This window comes from Hyperolius riggenbachi, chromosome 3 (genome assembly GCF_040937935.1).
Source record: "Hyperolius riggenbachi isolate aHypRig1 chromosome 3, aHypRig1.pri, whole genome shotgun sequence".
Taxonomy (NCBI): domain Eukaryota; kingdom Metazoa; phylum Chordata; class Amphibia; order Anura; family Hyperoliidae; genus Hyperolius; species Hyperolius riggenbachi.
In genome coordinates this window covers 245,362,766-245,384,789 of record NC_090648.1, presented here as the reverse complement: position 1 = coordinate 245,384,789, position 22,024 = coordinate 245,362,766, and the positions used below count along the sequence as shown (strand labels likewise).

The following is a 22,024-nucleotide window of genomic DNA, read 5'->3' as shown; positions in this document are numbered from 1 at the left end:
GCGGATTAAAGGGGTGGCGCCTATTGGAAAATGGGTAGAAAATCTTTAAAGGAAATTCATCACCAGCCAATTAGTGTTTGGGCATGCAGCAGTTCACTAAATTGTCACAGTAATCTGTTTCAGCCACCTCTGGCAGCATCAGGAATAACGTCACAGTGCTTTATAAAATTTACATTGGGTCTGGCTATAATGAATAATTATCTCCACTCCTGGTTCATGGTAGTCAGTGAGGAAGAGAGTGGGAATAGTACTATTGCCTTATAATGCAGAAGAGGCTTGATGACTATGCTCCCCAAAAATAATACGAGGGTTGAAGATTTGGATGGATCAATCAATTTACAAGAGCAGTACAGTACTGTAAATTCTCTTCAGACCATTTTATAATCTCTAATTCTCAAAAATGAAGAATGCTGTGATAAGTCTTAATTTTTGTTAGTACTGTATATTATGACTATCAGAATCAATATCACAGAAAAAACTTTGCTGAGTAAAATCTAGTGTTGACGTATTTGACATGTTTTGGAAGGACGTGTCTTGTTGCGCATGTATAAAGATTCCAGTTCCGATCCAAAAAGTTTGGAATTAAGTTCCCAATTCGAACACGCCAACACTAGTAAGATCTCTGACCTTTTTCCAAAAATGTTATTTACTTTCGTATGAAAATAATGAATTACTAACAAAACCAGTTCATTAGAAATTGGTGAAAGAGGTAGGTAAATGCTAATTAAATAAACTGCATAATTACGTGTGGGATCTATGACATGTGAGCAGAACTTTGCAAACCTTATTCACCAGGTCTTCACCTGCTCTACTCTCTGGATACAATGGGCAGGGAGGAGTTACTGTTTTAGTAAGCACTTAGTTGCATGGACTCTGAACTTCCCCTCTCAGCAGCCTGACTGATGATGACTGATAGGAAGTATGGCTACACTGTATAGAGGGGAGATTTCTGTGACACGCAGCTGCCTCTCTTCCTAGCCTGGTAGCACTCTATTCTACTACTGATCATATTCAAAGCTAAGCAGGGAGACAGCAATGTGTGTTGTAAAAATCTCCTCTCTATGCAGTGATCATATGATGCCCATCACCATTCACCCATAAAGCTGGTGGGAGTATGTAGTCAGCTCCTGCATCTCACCTAATGCTGAAAATGAAGGGTGCGCTCACACTATGCATCTTAGAGTGGCATATATTTGCACATTAAAGCACTGCAATAGGTGCTTTAATGTGCCCACAATGAGCCCATTCACATTAGCATGTTGGCTCCATGGTGTGTCAGATTCTGTTGTAGCAACGTGAGTTGAGCTTAACTGCATTACAAATGAATGGTGACGAGGTACTGTGAATAGTGACAAGTGCGTTGCCAGAAGCTGGTGATTTGGAAATCTGTTACAATGTGCCGCATATACAGTACATGCAATGGATTTAAAGTGAACTTATCCTAACTCTTCCCGCCTAAAGGGTAGTGCATGTTGCGAGTGGCTAAATAAGTTTGGAAATTCTTGCTGATGTCATAAATGCCATAAGTATTGATATCTATTCAGCTGTTGGTGACCCTGTTTCTAATGGACTGATTATGTTAGTGATTCATTGTTGACTATTTCTGAAGGTAAAGGCACAGAATTATTTTGGGGAAGACAGACAAACATGTTACAAATCAGAGTTTGCTATAGTGACCTTAATAGAAATACTATAACTATACCCACACATAGGCCTGCCTGCGGATAAGCTTACCCCAACTTTTGTCTTAAAATATAGGACAAAAGCTATGATCCACTGATACGGTGACCCCACAATGTGCCCAGGGCCGGCCCGCTCATGAGGCGGGGTGAAACATTTGCCTCAGGCGGCAGATCTGGGGGGGCGGCACCCGCCTGTCCATGGATGCTGGTGGCCGCCCGCCGAGCCGGAGGGGTAGCTGGCAGAAAGGGGGTATTCGGCCTAGCGGTGGAGAGGGGGGTCGGACGGCGTTGCAGGAAGTGACGTCAGTGGAGCGCACGATGGAACGCGGAAGAGGTGAGTGATATCCCCGCCCGTTGCCTCTTAATCATATGCACGCTGGAGGAGGAGCGCAGATCGGGGGACCTAGGCAAGGGAGGGGGGGTCCGACCCCCCTCCCCACCGCTAGGCCCAATATCCCCTTTCTGCCCGCTACCCCTCCAGCTCGGCGCCCCCAAAGGCTGGGAGGGGGGGGCGGCGATTTTTTCTAATTTTGCCTCAGGCAGCAAAAAGTCTGGGGCCGGCCCTGAATGTGCCACCATATCTCAACATGCAGAGTGTGCTTCGGAGCATGCCGGTAGGAGCAGAGTGCATGTTGGAGTGTAGTAAAGCATGTATATCTACCTGTCCTTGCTCTGGCTCTGTTCCCTGCATCTACATAGCAGCTTCTGAACTGGCCACTAGAGATCCACAGTCACTGTCATGTGACCACAGTGAGCCTGGCGTTCTAGTGGCCAGTTCAGACGTTGTCAGGTAGATGCATGGATACAAGCTGGAGCAAGGACGGGTAGATACATATGCTGCAGCATGCTCCAACACCAGCTTTGCATGGGGCCCTGCTGTATTTACCCCAAGGATATCACCTAAGGATAAGCAGATCCTCCACTTTCTACCACAGATTGGGGTATTAAAAAGTCGGCTTACCCATGGTAATGTACGGTATTTGAAGTTGTGAGTAGATTGCTACCTAGGTGGTTTGGATAAAGAGATCTAGCCATTGCAGCCTAGTGTCTCTCCAATATAATACTGAAATCACCTCACGTCTGACTAATAAAACTAAGGGGTGGAAAGGAAGGGGTCATTATTATGACAGTGGGTAGAGGAATAGCAGTCTATGACTGTAATGTTGGAAGCCCTCCTATTACTTTTTGATTGCACCTAGAGATGAGCGTAATGACCTAATTACGATTTTGCGAAATTTCGCGTAATTAGTGTAATTACGATTATGGCCGTAAGTACATAATCGTAATGAAGACGGATTTCGCGAAATTTCGCGTAAGCGTAATTTTCGCGTAATTTTCGCATTACAGTCGTATCATGCCGTAATTTTGCATTAAACGCTACCGTAATTTCGCGTTAAACCGTAACGCTCCGTATAATATAAAAAAGCCGCCGACTTTAAGGGTTAATAGCAAAGCCCCCTTAAATGCTAAGAGCCTCAAATTTGGAGAATATATTAAGGAGATCAGGAGGAATAAGAGGAAAATTTTTTTTTTCAAAAAGACCTTATAGTTTTTGAGAAAATCGATGTTAAAATTTCAAAGGAAAAATGTAAACATTTAAAAACCCGCCGACTTTAACGGTTAATAGCAAAGCCTGCTTAAAGTTTAGGAACACCAAATTCCCAGGGTATATTAAGGGGATCAGTGGGAATAAGAGGAAAACATTTTTTTTCAAAAAGACCTTATAGTTTTTGAGAAAATCGATTTTTAAGTTTCAAGGGCGAAAATGTCTTTTAAATGCGGAAAATGTCAGTTTTTTTTGCACAGGTAACAATAGTGTATTATTTTCATAGATTCCCCCAAGTGGGAAGAGTTTTACTTACTTCGTTCTGAGTGTGGGAAATATAAAAAAAAAACGACGTGGAGTCCCCCCTCCCAGACCTCTTTAACCCCTTGTCCCCCATGCAGGCTGGGATAGCCAGAATGCGGAGCACCGGCCGCGTGGGGCTCCGCACCCTGACTATACCAGCCCGCATGGTCCATGGATTGGGGGGTCTCGGAAGGGGAGGGGCAGCCAAGCTTTCCCCTCCCCCTCCGAGCCCTTGTCCAATCCAAGGACAAGGGGCTCTTCTCCACCTCCGATGGGCGGTGGAGGTGGAGGCCGCGATTTCCTGGGTGGGGGGTTCATGGTGGAATCTGGGAGTCCCCTTTAAAAAGGGGTCCCCCAGATGCCCACCCCCCTCCCAGGAGAAATGAGTATAGAGGTACTTGTAGTACCCCTTACCCATTTCCTTTAAGAGTTAAAAGTAAATAAACACACAAACACATAGAAAAAGTATTTTAATTGAACAAAAAACATAACCACGAAAAAAGTCCTTTAATATTCTTAATTAACCATTAATACTTACCTGTCCCTTTAAATAAATGATCCCACGCAATATCCTCGGAAATGTTCTATCAGTTACAATGTAACAAAGTTATTACAATATAACAACTTTGTTACATTGTAACTACGCCGCACCTGACGTCACTCACCGCCGCCGCCGCCGCCGCCGCGTCTGCGCTGCAGGACCCGACAGAGCTCTGAGCTATAGCTCAGAGCTCTCGAAAGCATCTTTGTATTTGGGCTCCAAGGAGCCCCATTGGTCCTTAGCAGACCAATGAGGTTCCTTCTGATTTGAAGGAACCCCATTGGTCTGCTAAGGACCAATGGGGCTCCTTGGAGCCCAAATACAAAGATGCTTCTCAGAGCTCTGAGCTATATAGCTCAGAGCTCTGTCGGGTCCGTGCAGGACGCTAAGTCCCCGCCGGCTCCGCTGCCCTCCCCGCCTCTCCCACATGTCACCCACATGTCACCCACATGTGGGTGACATGTGGGTGACAGATGTGGGCGGGGTGGACAGCGGGAGCTGCGGGGACTTAGCGTCCTGCACGGACGCGTATGCGGCGGCTGAGCGGCGAGTGGCGTCGGGTGCGGCGTAGTTACAATGTAACAAAGTTGTTACATAATAACTTTGTTACCTTGTAACTGATAGAACATTTCCGAGGATATTGCGTGGGATCATTTATTTAAAGGGACAGGTAAGTATTAATGGTTAATTAAGAATATTAAAGGACTTTTTTCGTGGTTATGTTTTTTGTTCAATTAAAATACTTTTTCTATGTGTTTGTGTGTTTATTTACTTTTAACTCTTAAAGGAAATGGGTAAGGGGTACTACAAGTACCTCTATACTCATTTCTTCTGGGAGGGGGGTGGGCATCTGGGGGACCCCTTTTTAAAGGGGACTCCCAGATTCCACCATGAACCCCCCACCCAGGAAATCGCGGCCTCCACCTCCACCGCCCATCGGAGGTGGAGAAGAGCCCCTTGTCCTTGGATTGGACAAGGGCTCGGAGGGGGAGGGGAAAGCTTGGCTGCCCCTCCCCTTCCGAGACCCCCCAATCCATGGACCATGCGGGCTGGTATAGTCAGGGTGCGGAGCCCCACGCGGCCGGTGCTCCGCATTCTGGCTATCCCAGCCTGCATGGGGGACAAGGGGTTAAAGAGGTCTGGGAGGGGGGACCCCACGTCGTTTTTTTTTTATATTTCCCACACTCAGAACGAAGTAAGTAAAACTCTTCCCACTTGGAGGAATCTATGAAAATAATACACTATTGTTACCTGTGCAAAAAAAACTGACATTTTCCGCATTTAAAAGACATTTTCGCCCTTGAAACTTAAAAATCGATTTTCTCAAAAACTATAAGGTCTTTTTGAAAAAAAATTTTTTCCTCTTATTCCCACTGATCCCCTTAATATACCCTGGAAATTTGGTGTTCCTAAACTTTAAGCAGGCTTTGCTATTAACCGTTAAAGTCGGCGGGTTTTTAAATGTTTACATTTTTCCTTTGAAACTTTAACATCGATTTTCTCAAAAACTATAAGGTCTTTTTGAAAAAAATTTTTTTCCTCTTATTCCTCCTGATCTCCTTAATATATTCTCCAAATTTGAGGCTCTTAGCATTTAAGGGGGCTTTGCTATTAACCCTTAAAGTCGGCGGCTTTTTTATATTATACGGAGCGTTACGGTTTAACGCGAAATTACGGTAGCGTTTAATGCGAAATTACGGCATGAACGAAACGCGAAATTTCGCGTTGAAAATTACGCTTACGGTATTTTCAATTACGATTTTAATGGCAATTTCGCTACGCTAATTTCGCATCGTAATCGCAAATTTCGCATGCGTAATTATAGTAATGCGAAATTACGAAAATTTCAGCTCAACTCTAATTGCACCTATTCTATTTGTAAAGTAATCACTCTATGAAGCTAACATGCAATATATATCTTCTCAACCTGTAAAACATAATCAACTACAGAAACCCAGTGTATTAAACATAGCTATATGAGTTGCATGTGTTTATTTGACAATCTTTTCTAGACAATGTTCACATGAAACCCCATATAAATAAACACTTTGATCTAATCAGTACAGCTAACTTTATACAAGTGACAGTCTTAATTGTAACATGGTCTACTTCCACATGTTAAAATATACAACTTACTGCTAAATACTGTGGCGTAAGTCCTCCAAGTCCAGTGAGGTTCCCCCATGTGGCAGTATTAAGCTGTTGCATTTGCTGTGCTAACTGCTGCTGTAGACGCCTCTGTTCTTTGTCTTTCTGTGTATCGGCGAACTTCACCACTATAGGTGAAGAGCACCCCTGGAGAGGGACAAATCACAACAAAACATATATAATAACAGATACAGCATGGAGCTCATGACTGCCACTTTCTTGTATGTACTTACTGGTTTCACATTTTTGCATCTAATTAATTATTTCCAGCGGTGCTGCTAAAAACCTTGCAATTGATTCTTAATTACTGAAAATGCAGAAACTGTAAATGACTGATGTTGTACATAACTTATAAGGAATGTCAAGAGGGTCACTTGACGTGGCAGATATATTTTATTATGTGTGTCTGTTTACTTTTTTATTACAATGGACCAAATATTTACCACGATGCTCCTGGCCAGGAGAACAATAACAAACAGGGGCAGAAACAATCCTGTGAATAACTGCTTTAAAGTGGACCCAAACCAAACATTTTTTTAATTCAAAATATTTAGTTGCACCACTCTGACACATACAAAGATAAATAAACACTCCTTCAAGCCTATGAGCATTTCACTGCATGCTTTTCACCCTTCTCTTTTCATAACTAGGATTATACAGGTGGCAGCCATTAGCAATTCTTCCTTTCCCAGACACCTGCTACTCACCAGTTTGCCGGATTCTTTCCTGGCAATATGAAAGGAAGGGAGTGGTTCCTCCATTAAATGTAAAATATTTTATATTTGTCATTATGCAGCTGAAAAAAAGCTGCTATTTATTATTATAATTTAGAAAATAGATTGTATTTCTGAAATCTTGTATTTTTAGTTTGGGTCCACTTTAAGAAAAAACCCTGCTCTCAGGTGGTAAAACATTGTAACCACATTGGCCAAAAGCATAATTCTTAAACAGTTGCCAATAACTGGTTATTTGGGCACTTCATTTTGGGAGTGAGATTTCTTTTGATATTTGGGAATGCCTCAAGACCTCTGACCTAAGCCTTACTCTCTTCACTTTCCCTACTCCTAATCCTGTCTCTAGTCTCTATTTTACCCTAAAACTCTCCCCATTCCTAAAACTATTACTGACCACCTCCTTACACTATCCTATCAATAACCCTATTTTATTCTTAGATAGGAACTCCAGCCTAAAGTGAATGTTAAGCACAAAAACTATGATCTTGCATCAAGCAAATTCACCCTCCACATTCTACTTGTTTTAGATAACAGCTGCCTCTATATAAAAATATTTGAAAAAATGATGTATTTATAGGGATTTTTTTACATTCATTAACCATTTAAGCTTTCTGGACGTACTAGCTATGTCCAGAAGGCCATGTGCGCTCCCACGCCCGATCACTCATGTGCACACGCGTTCCTGGCCGCGGATTGTTAGCCCAGGAATCAATGAATCGGGCCATGGTGCCCGATCACTGATTCCTCTCCCCTGCAGAAAAACGATCGCTTCTCTCGGAAGCCTTGCTTTTTCTGCCTCCTACGTCCCCCTACGTCCCTTTAAGCGTACATGTTATGCTCAGAGTGACGTCATGTAAACAAACCTAAGGTTGCCATCTTGTGGCCAAAAAGTAAAACTACATCTACATTAAAAAATAAAAATAAACATATTTACATTAAAAACATTACTATTTACATCCCACCCTCCCAAAAATACCCAAAGAAAATGTTTAATAATAATAAAAAAAATTACAATAAAAAAAAACGTAAATTTTTTACCTGAGGGTCTAAACGTTTTAAATATCTATGTAAAGACAAAATATTTCTATTTTTCTTTTTTATTATAAGCTTGTAAATAGTGATGGAAGCAAAACGGAAAAAATTCACTTTTATTTCCAAATAAAATACTGTCGCCATACATTGTGATAGGGACATAATTTAAATGGTGCAATAACTGAGACAAATGGGCAAATACAATACGTGGGTTTTAATTATGAAGGTATGTATTATTTTAAAACTATAATGGCCGAAAACTGAGAAATAATGATTTTTTCCCCGTTTTTATTCTTATTCTTCCTGTTAAAATGCATTTACAGTAAGGAGGTTCTTAGCAAAATTTACCACCCAAAGAAAGCTTAATTGGTGGAGGAAAAAAAAGATATAGATCAGTTCATTGTGATAAGTAGTGAAAAAAGTTATAGGCTAATGAATGGGAGGTGAACATTGCTTGGATGTATAAAGTGAAAATGACTGAAGGCTGAAGTAGTTAAAGCGGACCCAAACCAAACATTTTCTTAATTCAAAATATTTAGTTGCACTACTCTGACACATACTAAGATAAACACTCCTTCAAGCCTATGAGCATTTCAGTGCATGTTTTTCACCCTTCACTTTTCATAACTAGGGTTATACAAGTGGCAGCCATTAGCAATTCCTCCTTTGCTGGACACCATCTACTCCACCAGTTTGCCAGATTCTGTCCCGGCAATATGAAAGGAATGGAGGCGTTCCTCCAATAAATGTAAAATATTTTATATTTGTCATCATGCAGCTGAAAAAAGGCTGCTATTTATTATTATAATTTAGAAAATAGATTTTATTTCTGAAATCTTGTATTTTTAATTTGGGTCCACTTTAAGGTAAGCACAAGAGCTGACCAACCAGCATCAAAATTATTTTACAGGTCAGTCTTGACATGTAGCAAACATCTCTATGCTGTCACTTCTTAAAGCGGAATATAACCCTGCATTTCAACTTTGCTCTAAAACATTATTTATAGCATATTATATGCAAAAAGCATTTTTTTTTACTAGACCAGCATTGGAAGGGTTAAACACAGAGGTTTAAAGTTCCGTGGAGAGATATGCAGAAGTTCAGATTGTTACATTCTATTTAGTTATATGTATCTATTGAGAAATGTTACACACTCTTTGGCTGTCCTCCCACTCCTTCTCAGTCAGAGAGATGAGTCACATTCAACACTTAGATACATTTTGTTTATATAAATGTATCTATGTCAGCTTCGGATGCGTCTGCAGAAATCTCCAGGAACTTTAAAGCCCTGTGTAACCCTTCCAATGCTGGTCTAGTAAAAAAAAAAATGCTGGTTGCATATAATATACTGTAAATAATGTTTTAGAGCAAAGTTGAAATGCAGGGTTATATTCCGCTTTAAGGAAGCACAATCCATGAAAGCGACAGAGGGCAGATTAACCCTTTCCAATCCTATGAAGGACTATATCTGACAATGGCATTTTCCAGTTCAGGCTCAACATCGGACAAAGTCTGACATAGGAAAACATGGCTGTCACTAGGTGCACTGTTAATGGATAAAATCTGGCACAGCGCCAGCCTTTTTGGAACTTTGCTACTGGCGCCTCTTTTTTGGTACCAGCACATCCAGATTCAAGGTGCATCCTAGCTGCTTGTTCACAGCGAAATGTACACACCAGTGATTGGTAAAGGGGAACATGTGTTCTCTGAGCCACCTAAAATGCCTGGTAATAAATTAACACTGCTCCAATCAGGAGCCACACTCTATCGAACCCATATAGCGTTTGTGGCTAAAAAGTAAAATTACAGTTACAATAGAGCAACAAAAATGACTATAGTCATTAATCCCTCTGAAAGCCCCCCCCCCCCCCCCATCAAACCAAAAAAATTGTGACTTACTTAGTAAATAAGGGCAAATAGATAAGGGCAAAACAGAATAAATGCAATTCTATTTCCAAATAATATACTGTCATTATATATTGTACTAGAAACATAACTTAAATGTTGTGATAGCCGTAATAATAGGGTTGTATCTATAGTAACATTGTTTATTTTAAAACTATAGGGGATGGAATTGGAGAAATGGTGTATTTTTTATTTTTTTTCCAATGGTTTTCCCATAAAATTCACAGAAAATAAAGTAATTACTGAAAACAAGCATTGCCCACAAAAAGCCTAATTTGTGGCAAAAAACCCAAGATATAGATGATTTAGATAATCAGTGATAAAGTTATGGCCAAAGGAATGGGAGGAGAGTTGACAGGTGAAATTGGCTTTTGACAGTAAAGGTAAAATAGCTTGTGGGTTGGTTAAATATTACGTGGATACATTTGGACTCGCTGCTAGAGGTGCTGTTGCTGAATCTAGTCTGGCATGGTGTCAGCCTATGTGGATCCAACAATAAATAATGTGGACCACTTGAAGCTGAGGCAGAAGAATGTACAGCAATAAATAGGGAAATGTGCACATTCATGTACATTTTAGCATTCAAGTCAATGCAGCTCCTGATATGCAGAGAGCCATTTCTGCACATCAGGGCCTCATCACTGTCCAGGTTGGAGGCATCCTCGCTAACAACTGCAAGTGCCCCTGCATACTGAGCTAAAGGAGAGCAATCTGCATCCCTTCAGGTATGTAAATTAGATTATTTGAGCCTTATCAGCCTTAGGGGCCATGCCACACCAAAGAGCGTTTTGCGGTTCGTTTTAGTTTTTTTTTTTAAATTGATCTATTAACTTACATTAACATCGCAGTAAAATTGCAGCAAACTTGCTGCGATCGTGGTCTTTCAAAAAATTGTGATCGTGGCAATTTTGTAACCTTAACTAATTTCCATCGCTGCGTAATATGTTGGCGCTTCATAAATAAAATAAAAAAATAGTAATTTTTCTGCGTTTTTAAGTATTGGTTTATTTATTTCTGCACTGAAGATTGAAGCTTCTTTCAGTAATATTTCTTTATACCTAAACTCACTGATGTTTCCTTTCTTACCTCTGGGCAATCATGTACAGAAGTATGGAACTCAAACCACAGCAACAGTATGAGGAGGAGCAAGATTACTTAAAAAATTTTGGAAATGCAATCTTGAATTAAACTTTCTAGCACTTGTCCAAGAAAGCATTGGCCTCAATTCTGGTGAGGTTTTTGAGCAAATTGATGCATGTATGGTAATATACCTCATGAGGTAATAACATTTAGCAATTTTGGTAGATTTTAGTCATGTTTTATCGCATGTGGTAAATTTTAATCATGAATTACTGCATGCAGTAAATTATGTAGTAATTTGTGCTGTAATCTGCATTCATTTTACCAAAAATTGCTATTCTCATGTAAATTATGGGGCAAGTTATCACATAATTTACCAATCATTATAAGACCTCTCTGTACCTGGCGTAAAGTCAATTTGTATGCATTTTGCAGTTTTTAGTGGAGTTCTTATTGCTGTTTTAGTGGAGTTCCTATTCAGGCTGTGTAATAGAAAAGAATAGTAGAAATAGAACTCCAAATATTTACTGGATTTTTTTTTTATAGGGGATGCCTATACATGTACTTTTTATAGGTTACTACATAATCAAATACACCTTTCCCCCTAAAAAAAAGACCATCTTTCAAAGACTATCCTAACTTATGGAAAACAATATTTATTTATCGCATGCTTACTGCTGAAATACCGCACTTTATGCATTTTCCAGACATTTTACTGCATGTTCGGAAATGCGGAAAAATCTTTCCAAATTGCTAAAAAAAGGAGGAAAATACTGTATGAGATATTTTACAAACAAAAAATATTTATCGCACATAACTACCAGAATTTAGGCCATTTTGGCTGTGGCAGGCACTTCTAGGGTCTCAGATTTGAATTTATGCCAGGTTTATATTGAATGTCAGCACTACCAACATGCTACTAATAATGATCTCTGTTATTTTCTACATGCCTAAATAATATTCTTTCCAAATGTAATTTGCTTGAAAAGCTTACTTGTCCCCCAATCGTGGGCCGGATGGGGTAGAGCCTGTAACACTCTGAGCTCATGTTTTACCATATGAGTGTAAATGTTATCTTTATTAAATTATTACATTTGTGGTATGTTTTTGTATGCTATGGAGGCTGTGATTGTTATGTATTGAGTTGAATTGCAAGTTTAAGACCTTGTGCATTATAGGGAAGAAAGCAAATTTCTGGCAGGCAGGGGGTGGCCATGATGACCCTGGAAGAGCTGTAGACCCACTCTTGCAGAGGGTCACTAATTAAGGGTAAGAATGCTTCATCTGTCGGGTGAGATGGTGGTGATTACCTATAAGGGCTCGTTTCCACTAGTGCGGTGCGAATCGCTGGGATTCCACCGCTGACGAAATCGCATGCGGATGCGATTCTGCGTGCGTTTTTGCCGCGATTTCGCATGCGATTTCGCATAGGCAGGGTATATGCTAATTTAACCATGTCACTGCCTGGTTCAATTTACATTAGTTTTCATGCGAATTCGCGGCAAAAAACGCATGTGCGTTTTCCCTATCAAATACATAGCCTGCGAATCGCCTGCATTCCTCACGCAGGCAAATTCTGCAGGCTCTACCGTGCAGAAAAATCCTGCACAGAAAAATGCAGGAAAAAACTGACAAGTGGAAACAGGGCCATCCACTTGTATTGGCTGTGCGAATCCGCATGCAGACAACGCATGTGGATTCGCTCTAGTGGAAACGGGCCCTTAGGCAACTTGCTGGCATGAACTGTAAACCAGGAACTATGAAGTGGATGTCCTAGATAAGGATACTTTCTTTTTTAGCACAAGGGACAGTGTTCGCAAATGCACTTTTCAAACAAATAACATTTGGACTTATTGTTAAATAATATTCTTTATAATGCCATCTTGTCTTGCCTGCTAGAGCTACTACACTGTCTTTATTTCAAAGGTGCAGAAATATACTACTCTTTGCAAATCCTAAAAAAAAGACTTTACCTGAACGGAATATAGATCAGCTCCAACTCCTTCTAAAAAGCATTTTTTTTTACTGTAATTCACATAATTCAAATAAAATATACACATGACTGTAAAAATCCATTATAAGAAAACAAGGAGAAATGAGCTGTAAAGTGGTGACAGTGCACTGTTTTGGGCCATTGCCCTTTCTCAAGCTGCACAGCAATGCAGAAAAAAAGAATAGATGCCTGCTTTCAGAAAAAGATGGTGCGGACCTATATTCCATTTATTTAAAAGTCTCAGAAGGTGGGGGATGTACACTAGTGTTACAAGTGCATGTGTACAGTTCATATTTTAGGTCTCAAAGACTTTGCCGCACTTGCATTGAGCACAAACCGTTAAAGAGAAACTCCAACCTAGAATTGAACTTTATCCCAATCAGTAGCTGATACCCCCTTTTACATGAGAAATATGATTTTCACAAACAGACCATCAGGGGGCGCTGTATGACTGATTTTGTGCTGAAACCCCTCCCACAAGAAGCTGTGAGTACCGCGGTACTCTGGGCAAACTGCCACAATGTAACAATGTTCACAGACAGGAATTAGCGGTTTACAGCTGTCTGTAACAGCCAAAACAGCTAGGAGCAGCTACATAACCTGCCCACAGTAAAAATGTCACCATGTAATACATGTCAGAATGTGAATCTGGGAGAGGAAAGATTTTACAATGAGCAAACACTGACTAAATCATTTATACATAATTATGGTAAAAAATGAAGCACTTTTTTTACTACATTATTTTTACTGGAGTTCCTCTTTAAGCTTTGCCTCTAAGCTCCACTGAGAGAACAGTTGTTACACAAGACAAGAACAGCAAGATCAAGCAGTGAGTCAGCAATATTCAAAACTCTTCACTATAAAAGTCAATAGTGAAAGTGGTTATCTCTAAAAAAGCAATATGACGTGCAAACAGAATGGATGCATGGCACTGACTTTGCGAAAGGAAAACACTCATAACTTTTAGTTGCTAAAGTGTTCCAGAATTCAGATACACTTTCAGGTACATCTTCATGCACAAGTAAATAACGTAATACACAAGACTATTACCATTGCCTTATTTTACAGATTTAAAACAAACCTAACCAAAACATAAAAAAATCCTTAAGAGGTTGCCTTCAATGAAAACGACATGTCAGTACTATCAGCAGATCCACAAACACAGAATATTTAATGAGGAACTGTCACAAAAATCTTAAAATTTAAACCACATACAAATAAGAAGTACATTTCTCCCTGAGTAAAATGAGCCATAAATTACTTTTCTCCTATGTTGCTGTCACTTACAGTAAGTAGTGGAAATCTAACATTACCGACAGATTTTGGACTAGCCTATCTTCTCATAGGGGGCTTCTCAGGGTTTTCTTTATTTTTAAAAGCACTTAGTGAACGGCAGTTGCTCCGTCTAACTGCCAAAATAGTGTGCAGCGAGCAGAGAGGCTTGCCAGCATCTTTGTAGAAATCTTTTTCAGGGAATGTCTGTGTAAAGAATACAGGCCATGCTGAGAATCCCCTAGGACGGTAATGTCAGATTTCTACTACCTACTGTGAGTGACAGGAACACAGGAGAGAAGTAATGTATTGCTGATTTTACTCTGGGAGAAATGTATTTCTTATTTGTATGTGTTTTAAATTTTAAGAATTGTGTGACACTTCCTCTTTAAGTAAACCCGAGACGATGGGGTACAAAAGTGTTATACATACCTGGGGCTTCCTCCAGCCCCCTCCATGCCGCTTGCTTCCTCGCAACTGTGCTCTGCCTCCTGGATTCTTTGGTAGATGCCCTGTTAGATTCGCTGGTCACTCCCCCCCCCCCCCCACTGCGCTCCCATCGCTGGTCACTCCCCCCGCTGCGCTCTCATCGCTGGGAGCATTCTGCTTTAGAAGTGCTTTCAGCTGCAGGAGCACAACGGGGGAGCGCGCAGGCGGACTGTGCATGCTGACCCCAACTGGCGAATCTAATTGGGCATCTACCAAAGAATCCAGGAGGCGGAGGACAGCGGTAAGGGAGCGATTGGCGTGTGTGTGTGGGGGGCTAGAGGAAGCCCCAGGTATGTATAAAACGTTTGTATCCTGTCCCCTCAGGTACACTTTAAAGCATAGAAACAGTAAAAGTAATGTGAGTTTCTGAGTATTATTTGAAATGGAACCTGAGATAAGAGGGATATGGAGGCTGCCATGTTTGTTCATGTTTAAACAGTACCAGTTGCCTGGAAGACCTGCTGATCTTTTTGGCTGCAGCAATGTCTGAATCACACACCTGAAACAGGCATGTAGCTAATCCAGTCAGACTTGAGTCAGAGTATCTTATCCGCATGCTTGTTTGGGGTCTATCGCTAGAAGCAGTAGACACAAAGGCTTAGGGGAACAGCCAGGAAACTTGCATTGTTTAAAAGAAAATAAATATGTCAGCTTCCATATCCTTCTCACCTCAGGTTCCCTTAAAGAGACTCTGAAGTCTCTTTTTTTTTACATGTTTTTTGTCATAAATTCTAAGAGAGCTTTTCTGAGCGCTTTGTGATTTGAAAAGCTCTTGCTAATGTTATGCTATGGGTGTGATCCCACTTGAGTGATGTGATTTTATAAAAATCCCCCATAGCATTGCATTAGCAAGAGCTTTTTCAAATCACTCACGCTTACAAAGCGCTCCCAGTGGGTTTCTGGCCTTAAAGAGGAGCTGTCAGCCATACTATGCCAGGATAAGTAGATAAATACTTGCTTTACTTACATGACAGATGTATTGCACTGTCCACGATTTGATTTCAGTGAATTTTATAAAATAAAAAAAAGGAAATGCATAGAATCCTTTTCCCTGGCAGGGGCCATCTTTAGTCCCTCCAGCAAAGCCAATGCTGTCGTCATTTCCTCCCTTACCCCCCTCCTCCCAGCAATAGCCAGCGCTACTGTAGTCCCCCGCATCCATGAGAACCCCCCAGCCCTGCTACTATATCAATACGGATTCCCCCTGCATTTACCCTCCACCCTGCAGCATCCATTTCGTCTAACAGCATAGCAGCGCTTAGCAGGGAAGAATAAATGCAGCTCCAGCGCCAGAGAAGAATCTGTGTGCGCTGCATATATTCTTTCCCGCTAAGCTCTATAATGCTGCGGGCAGAGCAGGGATGTTACAGAGTGGAGGGTTAACGGGGAATCCCTTTAGAAATAGGAGCAGGGCCGAGGGTCCCCATGGATGCGGAGGTGCCCGCTGCACCCCAAATAAAGTGACTGAGATGCCAGCTGGGCTCAAGTGCGGGGAGGGGGGTGGACTGTGCAGACGTGAGGCGGCCAATGAGAGAGGAATAGGCGTGAGTGACACAGGCTGCAGCCAATCAGGCTGAACTAGCTGTGTCTGGGGAGAAAAGTAAAGGAGAACTCCCCCACCCCAGCGTGCACTGCAACTTCTCTTTTCCGGCTAAATGCTGCGTACTTTATAGCTGGGGAAATGAGGATTCATCTGCAATAAAAAAAACGAAGATTTGTTTTTAAGTTAGGCATTGCCTTTTTAGCATCTTTTTTATCTGTATTGCAGACAGAAATAGGGAATTGATTTTGTTTTTTATGCCTAACAGTTACTCTTTAAGCATGAATAACCGCATCCCCATGGCTGATGGGTGATTTATTACATTTTAATAGCCCTGCAGAGCTCCGTAGCTCGCAGGGCTTCACTTCCTCAATGAGGCAGAGCTTTCAGCTGTAGCTCTGCCTCCTCCGCAGTCAATCTCTGCAGCTCGCCGCCTCTCCCCGCCCCTCTGTCTTCCTTTCCCTGAGAGGGGATGAAAGGAGGCAGAGATCCATGGAGATTGATTGCGGAGAGGCTGAGCTACAGCTCAAAGCTCAACCTCTCCAGGAAGAGAAGCCCTGCGTGTCAGGGCAGCACAATCTGCAACCTGCAAAGTCGTACAACTTTGCAGGTCAATTACACTGTAATAAATCACCCATTTGCTGCGGGAATGTGGCGATTCAAGGGGGGCATTCATGCTTAAAAGGAATTTATGACAAAAGCAGGGGAAAAAAGAGACTTCAGAGTCTCTTTAAAAGAGTACAGAACAAACAGGCTTTACAGGTGGAAAAGATGGGTCAGGCTCAATATTCATGTAAAAAAAGGTCTAATTTGTATATTAGTTCAGTAGACTAAGTTAGTTGCTTTAACTTGGGCTTTCCACTGTTGCACTTTTAGGTGAAAGTCTCCTACAGTAACTATGGCTTTGATTATGAATATATTTATAAATGGAATACTGTAAGTAGCCAATGCATGTTGAGCCACTATTATTATAAGGTAATACTTGTAACCTGCAGTTTGACAAATCATATGTAATTAGCACTAAATGACTACCATAATAGTACATTTGAGTAATCTGTTGTGAATTCTCCAGTATATTTGCTTGATACCAAATATGGAAAATATGAAATGTTACAAAGCACAATCATTTATAAAAGGGAGTTTATCTTGTGGTTTGATAACAGGAAGATGGATCTCTTTTAGAAAGAAGCAAAACAAAATGATTGTGAATACATAAAAAACTGAAATACAATGCAGTTTGCTTTGAAATCTCGAATGTGACCTGACATTCCATTTGTACAAGTCCCTTTCAATGCAGTACATAAAACAATTTTTTCATCATGTAACAATCTTATTCATTACTGGTGCCTGCTACATTTTTCACAATTTTGTGAATTTCTAAAGCTGAATCTATTATCAAAGTTGTAACAATATCAGTGTTCCTTATTGTCGAAAAATATATATTTATAGAAAAAGAAATATACAAGCGCTATAACCTAACAGAGTGTGCTTCATCTAAAAAGAAACATTATGTTGTGTCCTTTGATTGGTGTATATTGTTTCTGTATGGTGATCTATGCATTTTTTCGATGTGGCTCGTTTTTTTTTCATTGTTCTACAAAGTAATGAAGGATTTTATGTAAGCATACTGATAATATGCAAACATATTTTACACAGTGTAAGCCAATTATTTGGCTCACGTCCACACCGCCTTTGTGCTAATGTACGTTATGGCACTGCCTACTGGTTTTCTTTCATTTTACCTCTCCTTCAGAACTACCCAAATAGCTCTCCCTCCAAACTCCAGTGGCTGAAAAAATATTCTGTAGACAGTGCTTTACAGTATATGATGATTATATTCAATAGCACATGATTGGTACACAACACAAAATTTCCTACTCTTAGCTGGGGACTTGCGAGTGTAATTTTATGGACAGTCTGTTGGCACCCAGGGCATATGAACCATGGCACCCCAAACTTGGCCACTAGGCTTTTGATGAAGGAACTTAGGATGGTGAAGATCATTTTGCAGATGGTAACTGATAAGATGTGTTCATGCTTCCACAACCTTCTTAATTGATTTAGAGACACTAGTCTTGCATGGCAATCAAAGTCCCAATGCACTGTTTTAGCTTGGAGCAATTTCTCCTGAAAAAAGCACTACAGCCATTATCTAACGTTGATATGGAAATTTCCCCTGGGTAATCAGTTATTTGTATAGTTGCATGCTCTTTATATTTAATTAACATTTAGTCATTATGGTTTATATTCACAAAAGGGTGATAAAATGTACATGTGCATGTAAGATTTATCAGATTGTATGTAATCTAACTAGCACCTTATGCAAATAGTTTAACTCACCTGACACCCCAACAGCACACTGTGTTATGGATTTCCCTTATCAGGGATGAATTTTATCATTTTTCAGGTCCAGGTGAACGGGCCACTTTATTTATCAATATAGCACTGATGCCTATACATCTGGCATATTCGACTAATTGGCTTGAGTACTGAAAAGCTGTTTTTAGTGTATTAAAGGTCACATCTATGGACTACATCTTGTGGGATGCATTACAGCAGCCAGTATCGTGCAACACCGGTGGAAGTTTCAAACTGCAGTCGCCGGTCACTTCCTAGTTATCATGGCAAACTCCGTTCAGACCGTGTGCTAGAGGAGTATTCCCCCCCCCCCCATAGTAAAGTAATGATGCTCCTCCAACTCTTGACCCCCAACGGCACACTGTATTATGAACCTCTTTTATAGGGAGGTTTAGTTTATATTTTTTTCACGTCCAGGTGCAGGTAAAATATGTACAAAGCGGGACAACAGCACTTGCACATGCAGTAAAAAATCTGCAGTTGTATCAGGCCCATTAATAAATAATAGGAAGCAGGCCTAGAAGGCAACCAAATGATAATTGATAGTATAATGGCTATATACATATAAGGTGGGTGACAGCCTACCTTAATGAGGACTAGAAAGATTCATGGAAGAAACAATTCAATTTTATTCAGCACATTGGACAGCCTGAAGTCACTTTGTCAGGTCAATAATTTGCCCAAAAATAGCTGTTTGAAGCCTGGTTGCCTCTTAGACTTGCTTACTGTTACCCACCACCCCAGGACTTGGGTCCAGGTTTTACAATGTACTCATAAAATTCCTTTGGAGCTGTGACCGGTGAACTTACAAAAGGCTGAGCAGGGATAATATTTTCTCCACGTGTGCCGTTGGTGGCTGCTGTATCAGCAACCCAGATTTGTGGGTACTTTAATTTTACTTATATTATACCTTCTCATAAAACGTACTACACCAGATTGGGCTACTGGTGTACCTGTGTTTTTTCTTTTCCTGCATGATCTATTATTATAAAATAATGTAAGGAAAAATTCAGTGGTAGACAAGCCCTGCTCTCTTCCAGATCTCCCTTTCTGCACCTGAAATGACTGCATTGTCCTCCCACATCACCTTGCAAGCACTTTCCGATAGGACTTAAAGACTAATGCTGGGAATACACGGTTCGTTTCTGCCGTGCATTTCTGCTCTCGCTCTCGTTTTTTGCCCTCGATTTAGCTCTCGATTCTCTTATCTTCTGCTCGTTTTTCTTATCTTTTTCCATTCACTTCTATCAGAAAACGAGCGGCTAAAGAATCGAAAGTGAGATCGAACATGTCGGAAATTATCTATCAAACCATTTTATCAGCTTAAAAGCGATCCGTGTATTCCCAGCATAACAGTACTGAGTAACTAACTTATCCTTAAACCCTAACAAAGATAGACAGAAGGCTCTGATTGCTACTATGAACCCTGACCCTTTCCAAAAAGTCATTGTAGACCACTGTGACTCCCATCCAGAAGACCCTGGGAACAAGGCCAGAAGATGAAGCATAACAATATTCATCAATCTGTTCTAGTTATTAAGCATTATTATGGGATCATTTACTGGGATCCAGGAAATCAATTCCAGCCACATGCTTCGTGGCAGCTACTTCTGGTCACTTATCTAACTTTTTAAAACAAGACTTTTAACTGCAACCACACTTTATCGCTCATAAAAGTTAGCACTAGGCATTTTGCTTACTAAGCTATCAGATTTATATGCCTCAAGGTAGGCTATAACTTGTGCTTCATATAATGTAAGTCAGTCATATACTTTGGGATGTGGATCATTGCACAAAAGTTGTTTTCCATGGATATATGGGGTACAGTTATTAAGAGCAGTGGAAGAAAAACTGGTGTAAAATTTGTGCAGAACAGTTGTACACATAGCGCAGCAGTCACTCAATGCGACCAATCAGGATCCATTAGGTGGCCACCTGTTCCACTTTTGCACCAGTTTTTCTCTTTGCACTCACAACAATTTACTCGAATGAAGTACATTTATAGTGTTTTGGTAATAAATCATTTATAAATTTAATTTGGTAATAGGTTCACAGACATTAGACCTTCAGTTTAGATTTGATATCATTTTTTAATATGTGTATTTGTAAAATACATGCATGTTACTGGAAGTCAATGTTCTTGTTATAAACAGAATTATTCCTTTGTGTCTTTCCTTCTTTCTCTATTATAGTCTTGACGTGACTGGGTGTTGTTAGCAGCGTTTGCACTTTAATCATATAGAAAAGTTTATGTTTTGGAGAGGATGGAGACTGTTCCAAAAAGCCCTAATCAATTCCATGTGCAAATAAGACATACGCTGGCCATATACCACCCAATCTAGCTTGTCGAATCTTACCACTTTCAGGTAGTATGAGAACTTACCTAACAATGTGTTCAAAGCATTCCAAGTTTTATCAGCCCTTAAAGGACAAATGAAGTGAGAGGGGTATGGAGGCTGCCATAGTTACATAGTTATTTGGGTTGAAAAAGACATCCATCCATCGAGTTCATATTAATTTACTTTTAAGCAATACCAGTTGCCTAGCTGTCCTGCTAATCCTCTGCCTCTAATACTTTTAGCCATAGACTATGAAAAAGCATGCAACAGATGAGGTGTCTCTGACATTTTAGTCAGATCTGACAAGCTTATCTGCATGTTTGTTTCTGGTGTGATTCAGACACTACTGCAGCTAAATAGACCAACAGGATTGCCAGGCAACTGGTACTGGTTAGAAGTACATAAATATGGCAGCCACATTTAGCTCTAAATTCAGTTGTCCTTTAAACGAAGTAGTGGTAAGATTGTACAAGCCAGAGTGTTTGGTGAATGGGCATCCTTATCCTTATGCAATTACAGACCACACGTTTAAACTTGTAGCTAGGCAAGTTTTAATAAACTTTGTTATTGGTCGTTAGTTAAAAAGGTATTTTAAAAATTAGATTGCATTCAGTGTGCATCATTATGTGAAGAAGCACACTGGCTACCAGGATAAATGACAGGATAAGTACTTTTCAGGCTTGCTTTGGACACAGAGCACTTTTAATGGGAAATGGCTAGACTCCAAGGGGTTACAAGTTCTGTATTAGTCACTGCAATTATCAATACTAATTAGTGCCTCACATTACAAAAATGCCACAAGTAAACACATTTAATTAATTCCCTGTTAGCCAGACTGTGTACTTCCTGATCTCCAATGGATATCAGGCACACGTTCTGGAGAAAATGCAACAACATTTTGAATTGAATTCCTTCAACTAATCAGGAAATATTACTTAAATGGTGCTATTTTTTATCCTAGTCCTATACTTTGTTTTTAATGGGAATTAAACACAGTTTTGTAAATGTTTATATTAACTCTGTGGGTCTCTGATATATTTTACGTAGCCAATTAAAATTTAA

General features: G+C 40.3%; 1 protein-coding gene across 19 annotated transcripts in view; it reads right to left on the bottom strand.

The window, feature by feature from the left end:
• The window catches only part of CELF2 (CUGBP Elav-like family member 2), a 688,411-nt gene that overhangs the window by 113,907 nt on the left and 552,480 nt on the right, over positions 1 to 22,024 (bottom strand). For all 19 annotated transcript variants that reach the window (XM_068276071.1, XM_068276070.1, XM_068276073.1 and 16 more), the window contains exon 7: positions 6,209 to 6,367. In XM_068276071.1, coding sequence (XP_068132172.1) covers positions 6,209 to 6,367 — 159 coding nt within the window. The remainder of the gene's footprint in view (positions 1 to 6,208; positions 6,368 to 22,024) is intronic.